Raw genomic sequence first — 20,930 nt, 5'->3', positions numbered from 1 at the left:
GCCTTATATTTAATAGCCTAAGAGTGTATATCTCCTTTTAAGTGTACCAAATACATGTTTCTTGGTATCAAATTAAACCTTACGATTTGTCCTAGCTGAATATAAATATAAGATCACCTTAGAATTGCATTCTGCTATGTTTTTACCATCTTTTGAGTTATTCAAGCCAAAGCCGGACCCGGTCAATAAAACATGCAAATGAGCCTTGACAGACAAAGGAATCATCTCGCGCCCAAAATGGAGGGATCTCATTGGGTCAGCCCTCCCAAGGGAGGTGTGACCTCCCTACCGTTAAAAGTCAGGCCCGGCATTGGAATCGCTCTCTTACCTCTTCCCCTTGGACTTCTTCTGGATCCCTTCAAGCCATCTTACACTTCTGCCCTCTTCCCCCGATCTTCTGCAACCCTCCGGAACACCCGTCGACTCTTCAACAGTTACCCTTTAAGACGCCTCAAACTTTCCGCGAACAATCCACGTTTTGAAAGCACCGACAGAAAAGCCCATCTCAAGGACGCCACGGAGACGCGACATCCACGCAGCCTTGCTCAGCCACACAAAGGTCCATTGTGCAAGTATTATTCCATTGAAATTCAAATGCATCACAGTGTGTAATTTCCTCGCTGGCTCCAAAGGGTTAATTGTTGAAATAAGTTTGCCATACCTCTAATAATTCTTTACTTTCCCTTACTGTGTTTACTCTGTTTATTTTATGTTTATTATATGGTAAATGTTTGTTTAAGTGTAGTGATATATCCTAGTTCCTTGTATTAAAATCAATTATAGGCTTGATTGTCTGTGTTTGTTGGTCATAAAACAAAGCCTCTTTAATGTGCGATTTTAAGCTACGAGCTGATATTATCAAAGTAAGTTAACGTGCTTTGATGAGTAAGCTTTTAACTAAGAATAAACCTTCAAGAGAATTGATCAGGAGTATTTAGCAAAGCGGTTCGCTGGACGAACTGACTGATTGCGGTAGCCTACGGGTCAATTCCATTAAGGTGTTATTAAAATTAATATAGCCTGTCTGCATATAATGTATATTCCTAATTAATTATAATTCGTTGTGTTTAATTATCTATATATATTTGAAGCAGACTCTTGGACTATATAAGCCCTTTTTGGGGCGTTTTTGTATGTATTGTTATCTGGTTCAAACCGTATGATTAATCATTGACTACGATCATTGAAATTAATTGTACATTCCCCAAACCTGACCTGGATACCTTACATAATGGTGGAGATTAATGCGGGCACATTTTAAGCTTTGTTTTGTGAACGAATGCATTGTCAATTTTGTGTATTTTGGTTGTTAATTCTATACAAGAGCGCGCCAGAACTGTAAAGGCACAAAGCCGATTCTCAGTTCAGCATTTAACAGCGGCTAAATATATATCTAAACATTTATTTTTGCCACTGTTGATTGCCACAATAAACTGCAGTCCATAATACTAAATTGCTCCGGGAACGACGAAGAAATCTCTTTGCCGTGGAGATATTTTAGTATTATCGAAATCACCTGTCTGGACGACGTTCTCCTTTCAGAGTGTTTATAAAACTGCTATGGGCGAGTTTCCCCATACGGTTAAAGGCCTTATTTGTCGTTAAGATTGTGGTTATTTCGGTAGCCTAATAATCGACTACAAGGACCACTCCCTAAAAGTTAAAGTCAGCCTAGCTAACTGATGCAAGCTTTTTGCAGACCTAATCAGAAAACGCGGCAAGCCAGTATCTGATGGGGAATTGTATACAGAGTTTTTTTTTGAAACATTGATCAAGTGATAAAGCAACAGCGAAGAAACCCTGTTGTGTATATATTTATTGTGTGTTGGAAGCGAAGGAATCCTGCCACACACGAATCCACCGAGCTTTAAAACTTAATTTGTGATAGTACAGAAAATCAAGGCGTAACAAGCGCCCAGATTTGAGTCACACTGAAATATAGGGTGTAATACCGCTGACCAACCTCAAGCGGCACCCTCAGAAACTGCGCACTCCTTTACTGCATCCTGCAGAAGCGCAACACCGCCATCGTGTGGACGCTCTCGAAATAGGTCTACTCCCTTCCACTGATCTTCCTGTGCTAATAATCTGAACAGCTACTTTCATTCCCTCTGTTGGCTATGGTTTTTGTTTTGTTTACTGTTATAAACATTTTCATTTGTTACTACAAGCATTTGGTTCTAGCCAAAGTTTCCTGCCTCCCTGACTGAGTACACTTGGTTGAATTTTGGTTGAAAAAAAAAAAAAACATTTCTGAAACTAAAATTGAATTAAGTGTCTCAGTACAAGTCGGCGTATCTCTTTTCTCCTCTTATTTCATTTTGGAATTGCCTATCATCTATTCCTATTTGTTTTTCCTTTTTAATTATCTTCCTTTCTTGTGATTAATACTTATTACTCCTTTGTTCTTACTACTATCAGATTTTATTCTGTTACTTAACGTCCTTTTACACGCTTATTTAAATTGAGTTTAACAAGTTGAATTCAATTTAAATTAAGTTTGTCTGTTCATCCTGCCTTGTTACCGACGCTGGTCGTATGTGAATCTCGGACTCTTCTGTCTCTTTTCATTGGTGCGGCACGCAACGACATCAGCAATTGGGCACTCCAAAGGAAAGTCAACCCCGTCAGTCGACACACAAGGCAAGTTTGGAATAATTACCTAAACCAGGGCCTGAAGAGGGGCCACTCTTACGAGGGTTCTAGGGAAAATCCAATCTTGTTGTGCCGTCTGACAGTTGACACCTTGGTGTCACATTAAGACAGAGCCTACAAAAGCCATCAAGGAAAACTGAATAAAGAGACAAACAGGCAGCCCGCATCATCAGATGACACTTGTGGGCTGCAGCCTTGTCAAATCCTTTATTTAGACCTGCACTGACCCGCGAAATTCGGCCCACCAAACTGTCTAACTGTCTACCCCAGTTAGTCAAAATTACGGCTTATAATAGCCACCTCATTGTAGCTCGCTAACCCTACGCGTACTTGCATTGGCCTTTTTGTGTGTGCATTCACCTAACGATTGATCCCATGAGCCTGGTACACCCTGTGTACATCTCACCGATGGACACATATCCCCTCCTCATCGGCAAAGATCTGCTAGACCGCTTCGAGCCCCTGCTGGACTTCAGACAGCTGAAGATTTGGGCTCAAGTGCGGGACCCACTCCCCTTTCAGCCTCCCAGAACACCTGAACCAGACTGTCAGGTCACAGAGGTCACGGGAACTCTCACAGCCAGCCACAGGGACACAGCATCAGCACCACAGCGAGATTCAAGTTCGCTACTCTGCACATTTCAGCTCACCCAAGACTTTGATTCATTCTGCTCCAAGGTCACAGCTGACCTGCACTTGAATGGTGTAACTGCCACTGACATCATACTTGCACTATGGGCAGACAACTCAGCCATCAGCCTCTCACTATACAATGCTCTCATTGAAGACACACCGGACCTTCCATCTGCCAGCAAGCGCACCCGCTTTCCTTTGAACTCATGCCCATCAACAATGGTGATTGCCAAAAGGATCTGCGCCTTGAACTTGAAGTGGAACTACCGGTGCCTGACCCACTACTTCTTGGTCCTTCCAGAACTGCCCCATGATGTCTACATTGGAGCAGATCTTCTGATTCGCCTCAACGCACATGTAGACATTATTAATGAGGTTGTGTGGGCCCCACTGACTTTACAGCCTCCTGTGGTTCCAACCAACACTGCGAGCCTCCGGTCAGGCCAGACCATTCCAGAGGTCTGCACCTTGGTCAACGAACAGGAAACTGTAGTACCAGCCTACACCAAAGGGGTCGCTGTTCGGCTCAACATGCGCTGTGGTCAAACCCTAAACCACACGCTGGGTTTCTTTCAACCTTCACCAGAATGCGTTGAACTTGGACTCACGCTGGAAGCCACGCCCCTCACTGAAGTGTCATCCCGTGCTGTTTACATCCTCTTCAACAACTGCATGTCAATGGACATCACAATTCCAAAAGCCTACCGGGCAGGATGGCTAGTGAGACACGACTTTCATGACTTTGAACTCACATTACCAATCATTGGGCCCATCCCAGCTTCAATGATACCCGAAGGGTACACAGACAACACAGTGTTCACAACCCCTTTCAAGATCGTCTCCATAACTTCAGTCATGCCAGTGGACAAAGACCAGGTATGCAGAACAGAACTGACAAAGGACCAACACCTTGCAGTATACACAGTCTCCAAACAGCCTACCTGCGAGATTGAGGACACTGCCACACCTCTGCCTGCCAACACGACAGACAACACACCGACAGAGGAGCGTATCCAGGGTTTGAGTCTCAAGTTCAGCAAATTCTAAAAGACGCTGACGCAATTAATAATGATGCAGATCGACAAGAACTCAGACGAGTCCTTTACAAGTTCAAAGCATCATTTGCCAAAGACTCTTTAGATTGTGGTCTCACCAAGCTCCACACCGCGCGCATCCCAAAGCACCCTAATGCTCCTCCCACTTTTGTCAGGCAGTACAAGATCCCCATCGCGTCACACGAACCGGTGCAAGAGATCATCGACTCCATGCTTGAGAAAGGTGTCATCCGTCCATGCAACAGCAAATATTCTGCCCCCATCTGGCCCGTCCTCAAACCAAACGGCAAGTGGTGACCCACCATTGACTACAGGAAACTGAATCAACAGGTGCCACTGTCACGATGGCCCATGACTCAGTTGGAGCAGGAAATACCCAGAATCAGAGGAGCCACCATCTTCTCTACACTCGATGTGGCCTCTGGATTCTGGACCATACCAGTGCATCCAGAAGATCAGCACAAGCTAGCTTTCACGTTGGGCAACAGACAATTCACTTTCAACAGGTGCCCGTTCGGCTATGCCAACTCACCTGCTGAGTTCAACATTTTCCTGAACAAAGCATGCCCAGATGCCAGAACAAGAGGCAATCTTATCTACGTAGACAATATTCTCATGAAAAGCACAACAGTGGCTGACCACATGAAAGAAATAGACTATGTTTTGAACCAATTGTCCACTGCCGGCGCCAAGATAGCCCTCCACAAAGGACAGTGGTGCCAAACCAAGGTCAACTATGTGGGCCTACTCATAGGATCACAGGGCATCGAACCACAGTCCAGCCGTATTCAAGCCGTTCAAAACATCAAGCCACCCACCAACATCTCAGAGCTGCGAAGTTTTCTAGGGGTGTGCAATTACTCGCAGCAGTTCATCGAGAGCTACTCAGACATTGCAAAACCTCTAACTGCCCTTCTGAAAAAAGACTGCCCATTTGTATGGACAGAGGTCCAAGAACATGCCATGGACAAGCTGAAACAACACCTATGCACCGCTCCGTGCCTGGCCTACCCGGACCCACAAAAAGAGTTCTACTTAGAAGCTGGATTCTCCAGCCACTGTCTCAGTGCTGGCCTGTACCAACGGCATGACCAAGACAAAAGAGTAATCGCATATGCCAGCAAGACACTTCTTCCACCCGAGAGTAAATTCTCAGACTGTGCTCTGCTCTGCACTGTATGGGCCATCCAGAGACTACATTGGAGCCCAGAAAGTTATCATAGAGACTTGCCACCAGCCTGTCATGTTCCTCAACAGCCAGCGTATCCGAGATGGCGTGGTCATCAATTCACGCATAGCCACGTGGTTAATGGCCCTCCAGGGGCGCAATGTTGAGGCACGATATACGCAGAATCACAAGTCGACGCTAGGCAACGGCCTGGCTGCCTGCCAGAACTGCTCTGATAACACACCAGCTGCAACGGTGGATGTGGAAGAACCCCAACAACAACAACTAACCTGTCACAGGTACTTTGAAGAAAATGCGTACCAAGGTATGCCCACAGCCTACGTCGATCGATGTTCCTACAACCAAGAGTGCATTCGTCAAGCAGGAGCAGGTGTATTATGGGTAAATGACCTGCCGTGCCCACCACAACACTTCAAGCTGGGCCCGCAGTCATCACAGTATGCGGAGGTTGCAGCCATTCTCATAACTCTGCAAATCGCATCGACCAATAACATCAGAGAACTCCTGATCTGCACAGACTCCAACTACGCCAGACTCAGTTTCACATGCCACCTTCCAAACTGGAAACAAAATGGCTTTAAATCTTCGAACGGCAAGCCTATCAAACACCAACACCTGTTCCAAGAATGTGATGACATCACAAGAAATCACAACATGCTTGTCTACTGGAAGAAGGTGAAAGGACACTCAAGGCAACCAGGCCTTGACAAAGACTTGAATGACCAAACCGATGCACTTGCCAAGACTGGCGCACTGCACGGTACTCTATGGTCACCTCCAACCCTCCCACCCACCTTGAACGTTGCAGTGATAACCCGTAGCAAAAGAACTTTTCCTGCAACAGTGCCACTCTCACAGCCTCTAACGCTGGCTCCGCAGATGTCAAACAACGACATAGCGGACATGCAAGCCTCTGACACATCCATACAGACTTTCCTGAACCACCTCTTAGACCCCACCAACCACCCTCTAGCACCGTCTGACCTCACTGACAACCCGTGCCTCAGATGGCTGCATGACATAAAGCACATGCTGCGTGTGATACACAACATTTTGTGGTATGCACCTGATGACATCACAGCGCCAAGGCTTGTGGTGCCACAGTGCCTAAGGGGGGTCATGCTAAGTTATGCCCACGACGAACCATGTGCCGGACACCATGGCGCCAGAGCCACTTATGAGACACTGAAGCAAGTGGCATACTGGCCCTGCATGCAGGAACATGTGACAGAATATGTCAGAGAATGCCTGGTTTGCTGCCAGTTTCAACTGGCAAACCCAAACCACATAGCTCCACTGCAACGCAGGAGAGTCACATACCCATGGTCAGACCTCCAAATCGACTGGGTAGGACCTCTGCCCAGGTCGACGAGGGGCAACAAATACTTCCTCACAGTCGTGTGCCAGTTCACAAAATGGGTAGAGTGTCTTCCAGCACCCAACGACACTGCCCAGACCACGGCATACCTCCTGATGAACCACATCTTCTCCAGGTTCGGACTGCCCCTGAGAGTCAACTCAGACAGAGGCACTCACTTTACGGCCGAGATTATGCAACAGATCTGGAGACTCCTGGGAGTCCAAGTTCAACTACACGTCAGTCATCATCCAATCTCATCTGGCCAAGTGGAACGATCGAATCGAACCGTGGTCAGTATGTTGAAAAAGTATGTGTCTGCCAATCAGAAGGACTGGGATGTAAAACTCCCGCTGGTGCTAATGGCTCTCAGAGCCACCCCGCAGGACTCGACTCGCGTGTCTCCCTTCGAACTAATGACTGGGCGGCAGATGACACTGCCACTGCATCTGCTGTATCAGCCAGGAGACTCCAGCCTCATCACAGCCTGCACCACTCACCAGTACCTCGACGAGCTACACCGGCACCTGAAAGCAACATTTGCTTTTGCCCAACAACAGCTTCAAAAGAGTGCCGAAGTACAGAAAGCATACTATGATCAGAAAGCGTCGCACCAAGAACTGGACATGGGCGACAGGGTCTGGAATTATAGCTTCACTCAGCCATCCCGCACGGCCTCCCATCGGCTGTCAAAGAAATTACTGTCCCACTGGACAGGACCCCATGAGATCGTTGACAAACTCCCCGGTGGCGTACCGGATCCAACTAAGCCGGAGACAGAAAGAGCCAGTTTTCAAATGGGTCCACCTTAATCAAATAAAACGACATGCTGCTGACAGGGAAAAGCGGGGAGGGGCCAATGCAAACTAACCTGATTGCCATCCTAGGAGTCGAAAGACCGTCCTGCACTACCAAGGACAACCCTCGCTGACCCACTGTCTCTCTCCCTTTTGCCTTTACCAGGATGCTGCTGTGGTTCGCAATCCTGTGCCTCCAGTCAACCAGAAGTCAGCCGCAGTCGGACATCATCTCGCCCGGTCCGGCATCAGGCATCGTCCTGAGGGAACAACCGGGACTCCTGATCACCAACTGCCGGACCCACACCCAGAAAGTGTACGTTCGACTCGACCCCCGCAACGTCTACCGGGCCCACTACCCCCACGCGGTAGCCCAATACAGCTGGGCAGGTGCCCGATGGACAGAGGACTCCCTCGCTCACGCTGAGGCCGACGTCACGCACATGCTCAACCAACTTGAGAAAATGACTGTCACACAAGCGGAGTTAGGTGGACATAACCACCGCTCCATACGGTTCCTGGGAGCTTTGCTCGGAGCTGCCGCCGCCGTCAGAACTCTGTTTAACATTGGTATGTCTAGTGTCAACGCAGTGAACCTAGCCACTGTGAGGCGGCATGTGGCCGAAATTCAGACCGAGATACCACAGCTAAAAGAGCAACTCACCACACAAAGTGCATCCCTGCAGACCATCGGCAAGACCTTGAGAGGAACGGTGGTAATCCTCAACACTCACAGCGTTCTACTGAACCAGACAGTGAACTCCATGAAACAGCTGTTTACTGTCTTCCAGAACGACTTTGCTCAAACGCAGCTGGTCACAGCCCTGATGACAGACATGCTGCGGGAGGTGAGCTCCTCCATTGACAGCCTAGCCATGGGTAGAATTCCATCGTACCTGATACCCTTAAGCCTTGTACAGACCGTGCTAGCTTCCGCCATCACCACGACAACTGACCCATTACAACTACACCTTGCCTACTCTCTGGGTAGCGCCATCCCACTCTACGTCGACCCCGAGCAGAGGGAAGTGGGTTTTCTCCTGAACCTACCCATCATAGAGTCAAGCCAAATCTACCGGCTCAAGGACATCGTCAATATCGGGTTTTGGAAAAGTACCACGCACATCAAGATCCACACCCCAGACATGGTGGCCTACCACGACAGCGACCCACGGCTGTACCTGGCCCCAAATCTGCACATGTGCACATTGACCAAAGACATTCACTACCTCTGCCCCAGTAAACCCTTCCTCAGAGACAACACTGACGGAATCTGCGGGCTGCAACACCTGGGCAGCGATACCCGCTGCCCCACCGATGCCAAGCCTCGCACTCAAGTCACCGAGACACAAGCAGAGATCGTAGGCGACAGGTGGCTCGTTAACACTCCTGTGCGCACAGCTACACTCACCTACGACCAGCATGACACTGCCACCCGTCTCACCTTGCCCAACCAGAGCATGTGGATTCAAGTCCCGAAAGGTACCATCCTCCACCTCGATGACCTGGCACTATACCATCTCCCAGACGAAGAGTACGAATCAGAACTGGAAATCCCATCTTTTTTTTCCAGAATCAAAACCTCACCCTAGATCCAGAACTGGAACTATGGATCGAAAGAGGGGGCTCCCAGTTAATTGACATTGCTCCTATCGACACAGCCCTCCAAGCCTTGTCTCGAATGCCCATCTTGACCACCTCACCTGTTGTCCGAGCCTGGACCGCAGCTGATACTGCGCTGTGTATCTCTATGGGAATCAGCCACCTCCTGACACTAGGCCTGGCCTTCATTCTGTACAGGAGGCTCAACGAGATGCAAACATCCACAGCCAAGCTCACGAAAGCAATCTCTGTAGGTTTCCGACGGAACCCCCGGAAAGAGGGGACCACGACAGAGACCACTTTGAACCTCATCGAATTGAGCCCTTCGTCCGAATAACCACCTGCTACAAAACCCTCATGATTCACCTACCATCCGCCAATGTGATGATTGTTGTCCGATGATGTCTCCAACAGGGACTTCATCTGACGAAAAGGGGGACTGTAGCGTATGAATGGGAATCATTAACGCATCGATTTTGAAGACAAAGAACCCCTGTCAGATCAATGAAATGGCGCCCGCTAGTCTGTGAAGTACAATGAACTATTGACAAACCTCCTTTCCCATGTGACACTCCAAACCCGTGCTGTACCATGTGAGCCAGGCACGTGAAAAAGTTAACAAAAGTTGTGTCTTTCATGTAAAACCCAGAAATGTTTATTTTTAAGTAAATATGTTCAATCCCATATGTTTGTGTATGTCTGCTGTTAGATCAAACTAGTAAGACTGCTTAGTTGTGTAGTTTAAACTCTGAGGCCTTATATTTAATAGCCTAAGAGTGTATATCCACTTTTAAGTGTACCAAATACACGTTTCTTGGTATCAAATTAAACCTTACGATTTGTCCTAGCTGAATATAAATATAAGATCACCTTAGAATTGCATTCTGCTATGTTTTTACCATCTTTTGAGTTATTCAAGCGAAATCCGGACCCGGTCAATAAAACATGCAAATGAGCCTTGACAGACAAAGGAATCATCTCGCGCCCAAAATGGAGGGATCTCATTGGGTCAGCCCTCCCAAGGGAGTTGTGACCTCCCTACCTTTAAAAGTCAGGCCCGGCATTGGAATCGCTCTCTTACCTCTTCCCCTTGGACTTCTTCTGGATCCCTTCAAGCCATCTTACACTTCTGCCCTCTTCCCCCGATCTTCTGCAACCATCCGGAACACCTGTCGACTCTTCAACAGTTACCCTTTAAGACGCCTCAAACTTTCCGCGAACAATCCACGTTTTGAAAGCACCGACAGAAAAGCCCATCTCAAGGACGCCACGGAGACGCGACATCAACGCAGCCTTGCTCAGCCACACATAGGTCCATTGTGCAAGTATTATTCCATTGAAATTCAAATGCATCACAGTGTGTAATTTCCTCGCTGGCTCCAAAGGGTTAATTGTTGAAATAAGTTTGCCATACCTCTAATAATTCTTTACTTTCCCTTACTGTGTTTATTTTGCGTATTTTATGTTTATTCTATGTTAAATGTTTGTGTTGTCAAGTGTAGTGATATATCCTAGTGTCTTGTATTAAAATCAATTATATGCTTGATTGTCTGTGTTTGTTGGTCATAAAACAAAGCCTCTTTAATGTGCGATCTAAAGCTACGAGCTGATATTATCAAAGTTAACGTGCTTTGATGAGTAAGCTTTTAACTAAGAATAAACCTTCAAGAGAATTGATCAGGAGTATTTAGCAAAGCGGTTCGCTGGACGAACTGACTGATTGCGGTAGCCTACGGGTCAATTCCATTAAGGTGTTATTAAAATTAATATAGCCTGTCTGCATATAATGTATATTCCTAATTAATTATAATTCGTTGTGTTTAATTATCTATATATATTTGAAGCAGACTCTTGGACTATATAAGCCCTTTTGGGGCGTTTTTGTATGTATTGTTATCTGGTTCAAACCGTATGATTAATCATTGATTACGATCATTTAAAATTCATGAAAAAACTTTTTTTCAATAAAATAAATTAATAATACTGTATACCGTGATATTTTCTGAGACTGCTATCATACCGTGAAAATCTCATACCATTGCAACCCTACCATCAGGGCTCGGAGGGCTTGCTGCCGTCCACCAAGGGATGAGCGAGATGTCGTCCGCCAGAGGGGAGGAGCTGTTGAGGTACAGGCAATGGCGTGTACGGGAACAGGTGGGCAAGTTTTCTCTTTCTCTCCGCTCTCTCGCTCGCCCTTTCCCTCTCCACACTTCTCCCCTCGTTGCTCCCCCAGGTTCCCAGAAGGCGGGGTGGACCACCGGCTGACAGAACGGCCGGAAGGGCAAGATCTCCCCTCCAGAGATGAGGGGGGAGTAAGCGGGTTGGGGGGGGGGTGACGAGGAGGATGGCATTGTTGGGTGTGAGGTGTGCACGGGCAGCGCTAAAGTGAGATAAAGGGGAGCCAGAGACGCCAGTTCGAGAAAGAGAGAGATGCACACAGTCTCGCTGTGTGTATCTGTTTGTTTAGGTTGAGTATTACATTAAACTTTATGTTGACTGTTCAGCCGGTTCCCTCCTCCTCCTTGCCCGTCCTTTATCTTTTATAATATATATATATATTCTTTCAGGAAATACATATTTAATCAGATTTTTTTTAAATTAAATTCACTGGCTAAATGCAGTTGTGCAGCCCACTACAAACATTCCAGAATCCAGCATTAGGAATGGCTGCGGGTGAGAAACAGTACAGCAGCTGGTTGACTACAGTGATAAAATCATAGTGAATGGACTTATAGAGGGAAGGCACCGGTCAGTTGTGTGTGTGTGTGTGTGTGTGTGTGTGTGTTCTGACCCTGAGCTGTCTCTGTCTCCTGTTTTCAGCCTCCTGTATCTTCTGCTTGAGATGATTTACAGTCTGTTCCAAATCTTCAATCACCTCTGATGCCTGAAAACAACACACAATCTAGTCACAACATGCTATCAAACCATACATCAAAACATTAGCTCTGCTCCAAACCCTAGTGAGCTGCACACATTCAAACAGTAAAATGAAACTGCTTTACATAAAGCCTCAATTATCAGACAATTTCTTATGCATTCTTCAGAAATTAAGCAAACTCAGCATGGCTGGATGGATTCAATAATAAACATACATGTATTTACAGTTGCACTGTGAAATAACAGGATTCAATGGCTGGGTTTATATACTTTTAACATCTTTAAGTTCAGCAAACATGGAAAATGTGCTTCCTTTGCTAACTGCGCGTTCACGCTAATCTTAAACGTCCAATGAGCTGTCGTTTCAGGAATCTTGTTCATGATTGTGTATCAGAGCAAGAGATGTGTTGTGTGAGTGTAGATGCCTTGGCTGCAGAAAGTGCGTGCTCCTGCTGGTAGTGGCTCATGTCAGCATTGTGTTTGTCCTGAAGTTTGTGCAATATATCTTCATGCTGATCTCTCATCTGCTCCATCTCTCTCTGCAGCGCCACACTCCTGAATCACACACACACACACACACACACACACACACACACACACACACACGAATCAGACATCAACAAACAGAAACAACAAATTATGGGAATTGTAAGGAATTTAACAATTTCGGTTCTGATTCCTCTTAACAATTCTGGTTCCTTAAAGCCTTGATCATAACTTCACCTAGCTAGCCATGTACAACCCCAATTCCAGAAAAGTTGGGACAGTATGACAAATTTTAATAAAACAAAATTGAGTGATTTGTAAATTAGATTCACCCACTGCTCTATTGAAATCTCTACAACTATACATTATACGATGTTTTACCTTTTACGTTTTTTATGAACAGTAACTTCAAATCAGATGATTGAAACATGCTCCAGAAAAGTTGAGACATGGGCCATTTAAAACTAATAACAATTTGACGAGTTGAGATAACAAGGCGATGTGAAACAGGAGATGTTAATGGCCTGAGGGTGAATAAATGACGAGAGAATTTTCATTTTTGGGTGAAGAACCAGTAGTCGCCAATTGAACACTTTTCTCAACTTTTCTTTGTTTACAGTAAAGATATTGGTGTTTTATATTTTATAGACTAGTCAAGATAAGTTTTAAATGTAAAATAATTGTATAAACTCCAATTATATTTAAACACACATTAATAATAATGCTTTTTTACATATATATATAAAAATACAGTATAAAATAACAAGAGCCGTTCAATAATATATTAATAAAACCAAACTCGTGTATTGTTTAGACCTTTTTATTCAGTGTACAAAAGGTGGTGGACAAATAGGCTGCGACAAGTAATTTCACTGTGAAAACATTGTCCTTTTAACATCATTGACCATAGTTTTATGCTGCTTCAACAGCACATGCACATCTGCCCTGCCCCTTTCCTTGAATTCATCCAATGGGATTGAAGCACAGTACACATACTTACAAAACTTGGCATGTGCAAGAAACGGAGCCTTGCGGAGGCTAGTCGACAGCCACGATAATGTCACTTTGTGCATGAATCCTCACAAACAAGCGGCTGCATAAATGATAAAACAGGCTTAATGTGGACTGAAAACTTTTAAGATCACAGAATGCAAAGAGAACTGGGTCCTTTTTTGGTTCACTTAAAGAGGTCTAAGTTTTGTTCCGTTAAAGAGGCCTCAAGTGTGAAAACACCATTATTTCATTTTTTATTTCACATGATGAACATAACATGCGCATCAGTTCATTCAGGAATCGGACTACACTGGTCATGCTGCATGTTTTGCGCAGAAGATTTAGAAGAACTGGCTCAGAGTCATTTGTTGAGGAATCGGACTACGTTGGTCGCACTGTATCTTTTTCACTGTAGAGTCAAAAGAACCGGATCAAAAGATGAATTTGTTCAGCAATGTCAGAACAGTGGTCATGCTGTATGTTTTGCACAGTAGATTCAAAAGAAATGGCTCATAAGAGTCATTCATTCAGGAAACAGACAACTTTACGATGTAGATTCAAAAGAGCCGGCTCATAAGATTTATTTGTTCGGGAAGCGCAGTACAATGGTCACACTGTAGATTCAAAATAATTCGTTAATAAGAGTCATACTTTCAGGAATAAGACTACATTGGTTGCACGGTATGTTTCACCCTGCAGATTCAAAAGAACTTGTTCAGAAGAGTCATTTGTAAGGGAGTCAATTGCCTAGGTGCTCTTGAGTTTCTGGAATGATCACAGATGCTGAAGGTTAAGAAATTAAGATGCTGTCACATGGCTGTTTTTCTCGTACCTGTGGTTGGCCTCTTTTAGCTCAGCGCTGATGGAGGCGATATAGATCTCCAGCTCAGCTTTCTCCTGAGTGACCTTCTGCCTGAGCAGATTCCCGTTCTCCACCTCCACTGAGAGCTGCTTCACCCGCGTCTCCAACTCACGCACCATCTGCTCCTAGAGTGAGCATGAGGGATGCTGCATTGTTAAAGTTTATTTTCCTGAAGCTGTTGCCTAGAGGTTAGACCACATGCACTAAAATAAACACATGTGGGTGACAAGACATCCATCCATCCATCCATCCATCCATTCATCCACCCATTCATCCACCCACCCATCCATCCATCCATCCATCCACCCACCCACCCATCCATCCATTCATTCATTCATCCACCCATCCATCCATTCATTCATTCATCCACCCATCCATTCATCCATCCATCCATCCATCCATCCACATGATTGGATAAATAAAGATATGCAGTTGAAAAATGTCACCTTTTCTGTCCCTTCATCAGCTTTCAAACATCAGATGACATCATCCCTTAAACAGAATAAAATCTGATGCCACTTCTGAGTATAATACACAGCTCGGCTGATGAAAGTCGCCAGTGTTGAAAAACTTTTTCAAGCAGTGTCAGTGTCAGAGCGCTTCTAAAAGGGCTTTTGTTAACACATCAAAACACTGGTGGTCAGTCAGCTGAAAGTCTGGCCTCAGTCACTGAATAATCCACACTGCTATCTAAAGTTTACATGAATGCGGTTTCCAGTTTTCACAACTAGCCCTTAATTCCTCAAAATAAGCTTGGATGTCAATTATAAACAGTCGTTTAGGTGAAAGTGTTGATTAGCATGTGATAACGCTCTCTTTCAGAAAACGGCATTGAGAAGATGGAAGAGATGGCATACATCTTTATCATTCAATCACTCATGCCCTCATCGTGCGAGCACGTCTCACTGGACGAGAGGATGTTACCTGTGAAAGTGCACGCTCAAACATAGTGGATGTGCTCTCATACACGCATGCATTCCCACACACACACTGATCAACGATTGTTTTATGAACACAACGCAAACAAAAGAAATCTCATCTTCCCTTCAGTAGCATCATTAGCTTAAAAGATTTGCTGACTCATAAAACCATCTGTATATTTTCAAGGGGGAATACCTCACATTTTTAACAGTTTATGCTTTAAGGTATCTCGCACCAATGTGTGATTTTCATTCATTTGTTCACCTTTATCTGACCACGAACATTTAACAGGCTGTGTCACTACTGTACCTTTAAAAAGTGTCTGTGTAAATGACATCTGTCATGATTGGCTAATCTATTTGCATGTGAAATGAGCAACACCCTATCTACATCTGAAGTGAGGGTCAAAATGTTATTGCGTCAAAAGCAAAAGAAACCATTATAATCAATGAAATGGGTGTCCCGTTCCAGTTTGCGCTGCACGCACTGGTGCTAAAACAACAAGACAAATAAACAGTTTAGAATGTTTGTGTCGATATGCCCAGAATTGACAGGGTCTAACAGTAGCACAGCTCACCACTGATCGCTTCAAGTCTCCCTTTACGCTCTTGAACACCTACATTTGTAGATATCTGAATATTTTGCAATACACTTTCTTTTAAATGCTTTAAACACAAAATGAATGTCTTCAGGTCAATAATGGAATATTTCACTGTTTGGTTATGACACTCTCAATGCTGGAGATCGATTGGGATTGTTGACAAACTCTTTTGTCCGATTTTCAAATACGTTATTGCTTTAAGTTTATAATGTTGGGATTCACCTTGGAGCTGGTTGTGTTGGTTCATGGCTTAAAACTCTATATTAAAGAATTTTCTGAACTCCCACTAGAGAATAAATAAATAAAAAAAAAAAATCAATAAAAACTTTCTGAACCAGAACTGATGAAAAAGAAACCTAGTCTCATAGAATGAATGTTCGTATAACTACAGTGCATTTTATGTACCGTGTTCGAAGTCTCGCTGCAGTTTACTGGTGAATAATCCCACCTCTTCATCAAAGAAGTAGGGCAACATAGGTTTGGCAATGAACACCCCAAGCACTTTAGTTATTCTCCCATGTCTGTCCAAACCAGCACTGAGCACCTGCTTAAAAACAGAAAGGAGTGTGTGCAGCTTCGGACTATCTATCTCCGGATGATGTCGGCATAAATAGCTAATCATATATCGACTTATTACCAGTCACTCGCGTCAACCAATGTCTGCAAACAGTGCCTGTTCTGTAAATTTTTTTTTGACCATCGCTGTTGTAACTGACTGCAAAAAACAACAACAAAAACAAACTTCTTTTAAAATGAACGGGATACATTGGAATACTCAACCAAGAAGCTCTAGCACCCAACGGTCAATGGATGTAGAAAGGAAGCCCCGCCTTACAGGTAAAAGAGCCAATCAGCTTTTAAATACAGACATCATCTGTCAATCAATTCAAGAATGCACATGCATATTAGCAGATTTATGATACCATTACTGCTGATTTGAAACATGTTCTTTGATCATAATATTGACGAAGCATTTTTGAGATTTCAGTGTTCCCCCATTCAAGTAGTCAGGAGCTGCACTGTCATGACTGGAAATATCATCCTGAGAGCGTTTCAAAGATGGCCGACAGTGACTTGTTAGAAAGACTTTAACACCAACGCGTGCAGAACTGTGATGTCACAAACGTATTTATCATACTAACAGTTAATAGGAAAGATTCTCTCTATAGAAAGTTGACCCACGTGAAACACAGGCAGAATGTACAGTACTTAAAGACCATCTACAGAGTAATACATGTGCATTAGCGGAGGTTGTATCTCTAACTGTTTGACGCTTTGTTTGCTTAGCCAAACTTTGTGCTCTATATGCGTCATTAAACTTGAGATGAACCGCTGTACAAATTCTTATTGAAACGTGGGTGGCAAACCGTACGATTCTGTTTTTTGCAGAGAACTGTTACACTGTTAATTCCAACACAGGTATATAGACGAGCACCCATTGGTGCTCTGATCTCGCCAGTCCAGAAGATATGAAATATGGCCGACGTGACTTCAAGCCGCTTTGAAGAGCTTTTTTTTTATAAATCCGGATAGCATCAGAGCACGGCGCACAAAAGAATGATGAAAGTACGAAAGATAAACAAAAGCTTTCAAAGGCTGGAGTATTGGGACATCAAACGCAGCATACGAGCATCTCACCTCAGCTGACATATTGACAACAGCAGCCTACGAGGAGCAGAGAAGACAAGAGGAGGGGGTTATGGGTGGAGGGGTTGGCGGGGTCAGCCTAAACCAACAGAATGGGAGAACCTAATTTCCAAAGACAGAAGGGCCTTTCATCTGGGGTCCTGCCTGGAAATGTGCTGTGCTTAATTATTAAAGAAGGGTCGTACTCTGTGGGGTCGGCATGCATTTGAAGTCTCTTAAATTCGGCCCTGCTGACAAACTCATCTTGATGTGTGCCCTTACCAACATGACAGCAGCTGAATGCTAATTTGTTACAAGCAAAACTCATTAGGCATCACACAGGCAAGTGTCCGTCTCATCTCAGACACACAACCTCTAAATGCGACAGACTGCTCTTTGTTTCAGGCACGCTCCAAATACACACATGAGAAGAGTTGAGGGACATTTACAAGGTGACATGAGGAAAGACCAGAGTGCTGTGTTCAGGAAAACAAGCACAATGCAAAAGGCAGGCATGCAAAGGAAACGGTCTCTCTTTAAGGCAACCTAGTTCACGTGGCTATTTTCTATGTAGGCGATAGGTATGCAAGTACAGCTCCTATCTACTTGAATGATGAAAGACCAAAATCAAAAAAAACTGCAGATCAAGATAACGTTTCAATAACATATGTAAAATCTGCATAACAATCTGACAAGAATGGTCTCTTAACTTTTGCTTTAGCTCAAGCACATTTTTCTGGTTGGTTCAGCTATAATGGTGCACATGCACATACATATATGCACATACAATAGATAACAGCTGTGACACCATCCACAAAATTGTTTGTATATTTTGGGATACTGCATAAAAACGCTGGATGGAAACACCAAGATGCAAATCAAATCTCAAAAATTAACATGAGAACGTATACACTCAAGGTAGATACATGTTTTATTCAATAAGAAGACATGCACATAAACTGCAATGGAAACACATTTAACTAATACATTTATAGATGTAAAAGTTATGAATAAGGCTCATGAGAGCATTTTGTCTGCATGCTCTAACCCACAAACAAGTTATTACATTAATAAAAGAGCCACAGTGGCTTCAACTTCCATTTTTCCCCCAGAAGTGACAATTTTGTTCTTTTGAACAAAATGGACATGCTGCTTTGTCTGCAATATTCAAATTTTTTGCATAAATGGGGGACTAATGTCATGACTAATGTATTCTATTTCTACAGCAGCCATATTGAGCATTGCAAAATCATTACTGTGCTAACCAACATCAAAGAGGGAGTGATTACCTTCAAATGTCTGAGCTATTAAACAGTTTTAATGACTAAGTTCTGGCATGAACCTGTACATGGTGCAGGCTGATAGGGCTTTTAACTTGTTATCGGTTAGCCAATCAGCTCGCTCACATGTGATATGTTAAGCCAATCAACTCACTTGGTAAGCAGCATGTCATACATACTCAGTATGTATGTGTATTTTCTAGCAGCATTAGCAGATCTAGTCTGCCAAGACCAATATCCTATCAATATGTCATACCAGAGTTCAAATGCGAAATCTTTCTGAAAGTTGTCATGACTGAACTAACTTTAAATAACTATCTCAGTAGGTTCCATTCACTTCCTTTAAAATAGATTTCAGGCCAAAGAGAACGAGAAATTGCTGATTTACATTCTACAGTGTTGATGTATGAATGTACTCACTGTGGTCTTAGTCTGGCCGCTGTACTCGGACTCCATCTTGAAGAGCCGTTGGTTGGTGTCCTCCAGCAGCTCCTGGATGTTTTCTGTGTGTTTCTTCTGCAGCTCAAACTTCTGCTGCTCCATCTCTGCCACCGCTGAATGCAACTGCCATGAGGAGGACCCAATCACACAACACAGCTCAACAGCCTGATTCCGATCATTCAAAATCTCCACAGACAATAACTGATACACTTTTCAACTCTGAGGTTGTATTATATATGAAAATGATTAACAGAATAATGACAATGGCTACTTTTAGAATATCGATTACTGGCAGAAATGAACGGCAATAGTTTGCAGATAGGTTTTTTTCTCCGAGCAATGTTGGAAGGTTTTGGAGTATGACTGCAGCCTGCAGAGGTGAAATATTAACAATCACTGACATCTCGTGGTATTTGCGTTGTGTAAAACTGTATTAATTGACAATATTTGGTTATTTTGATTAAATAATAATGAAGTGTTCTAATTTTAAGCAAAGACATACACAGAAAATGTGAGTACATAGAAATGCCCTGACAGCAAATACATTGTGCCTCCAAATTCATATCTGGTGAATAATAATAAAATAAAATAATAAATGATTAAAAAGTAAATGATATATATATATATATATATATATATATATATATATATATATATTGTAACAGAGCTAAGACTCTCGTACTGTTTATGGATTAATGCATACATTTAATATGGGATGACATTATAGAAAAGACACATATGAAGCACGGACATTATTGAACATCATACTAGAACATCAAACATTTATGGCATGCAATCGCTGATGATCTATTGAGTTACTGCTCATATTTGTTATATGACAATGTTTCCTTATTAGTGTTTGCTTTGTAATGTGCTGTAGAGGATTGGAAGAGTGAATATTTAGTTTCCCTTATCTGTGTGCGAGAGCTGGGAGCACAGAAATTTAAAAAGAGGACCCAAAGATTTTTTATCTTTGGATTTTGGTAGCACAATAAACTGCATTTGCGATTTCCTTCAATTTGGACTCTTGTAACTCTCTATTTTCAAAACATTCCTCAAATTAACCAGTTCTTGGCTTCATCCACTACTTTAGACATTGTATCAGCAATCTCTATCTATCACAATCTATTATTGGTCGACTTTTAATTTGCTTTTGTTGAAGCAACAGGTCAAAATTATTTCAATTTAATTAAAAAAGAAAGAAATACAATAGTTATTGCAAAATTTTAAAGAACTACACTACCCACAATCCTTAAGAAAGATCCGCCAATCGCAGAAGTCACTGTTACCATTAATATCAGAATTGCAACAATTAGCAGCAGGCTAATTTGTAAGTAAGCTAATGCTATCTAACTCCAAAGCTAGCGATCTAGCTAATGTCAGTTATTGTGACATGTTGTCATGTTAGAGCATAAAAGCATAAAAAAACATATTTGATGACATCATTCACAATGCTTTATGGGATGAGACAGTACACAGCCTTGTGCCTCTTCTTTTTACCTAATATTAATACATACAGTATCTATTTTTTGCTTCAGATCAGAGGTTGTGA

The 20,930-nt window shown here is 43.4% G+C and overlaps 1 protein-coding gene across 4 annotated transcripts in view; it reads right to left on the bottom strand.

Annotated features, from left to right (window-relative positions):
- The window catches only part of LOC127647467 (centrosomal protein of 112 kDa-like), a 308,426-nt gene that overhangs the window by 189,012 nt on the left and 98,484 nt on the right, over positions 1–20,930 (bottom strand). For all 4 annotated transcript variants that reach the window (XM_052131726.1, XM_052131727.1, XM_052131728.1 and 1 more), the window contains exons 12-15: positions 19,358–19,501; positions 14,480–14,634; positions 12,594–12,723; positions 12,083–12,175 (exon numbers count right to left, since the gene is read on the bottom strand). In XM_052131726.1, coding sequence (XP_051987686.1) covers positions 12,083–12,175; positions 12,594–12,723; positions 14,480–14,634; positions 19,358–19,501 — 522 coding nt within the window. The remainder of the gene's footprint in view (positions 1–12,082; positions 12,176–12,593; positions 12,724–14,479; positions 14,635–19,357; positions 19,502–20,930) is intronic.

The sequence above is a fragment of the Xyrauchen texanus genome, chromosome 8 (assembly GCF_025860055.1).
Source record: "Xyrauchen texanus isolate HMW12.3.18 chromosome 8, RBS_HiC_50CHRs, whole genome shotgun sequence".
NCBI classification, from domain to species: Eukaryota; Metazoa; Chordata; class Actinopteri; order Cypriniformes; family Catostomidae; genus Xyrauchen; species Xyrauchen texanus.
The sequence above is the reverse complement of the archived record's forward strand: the minus strand, read 5'-3'. Positions and strand labels throughout refer to the sequence as shown.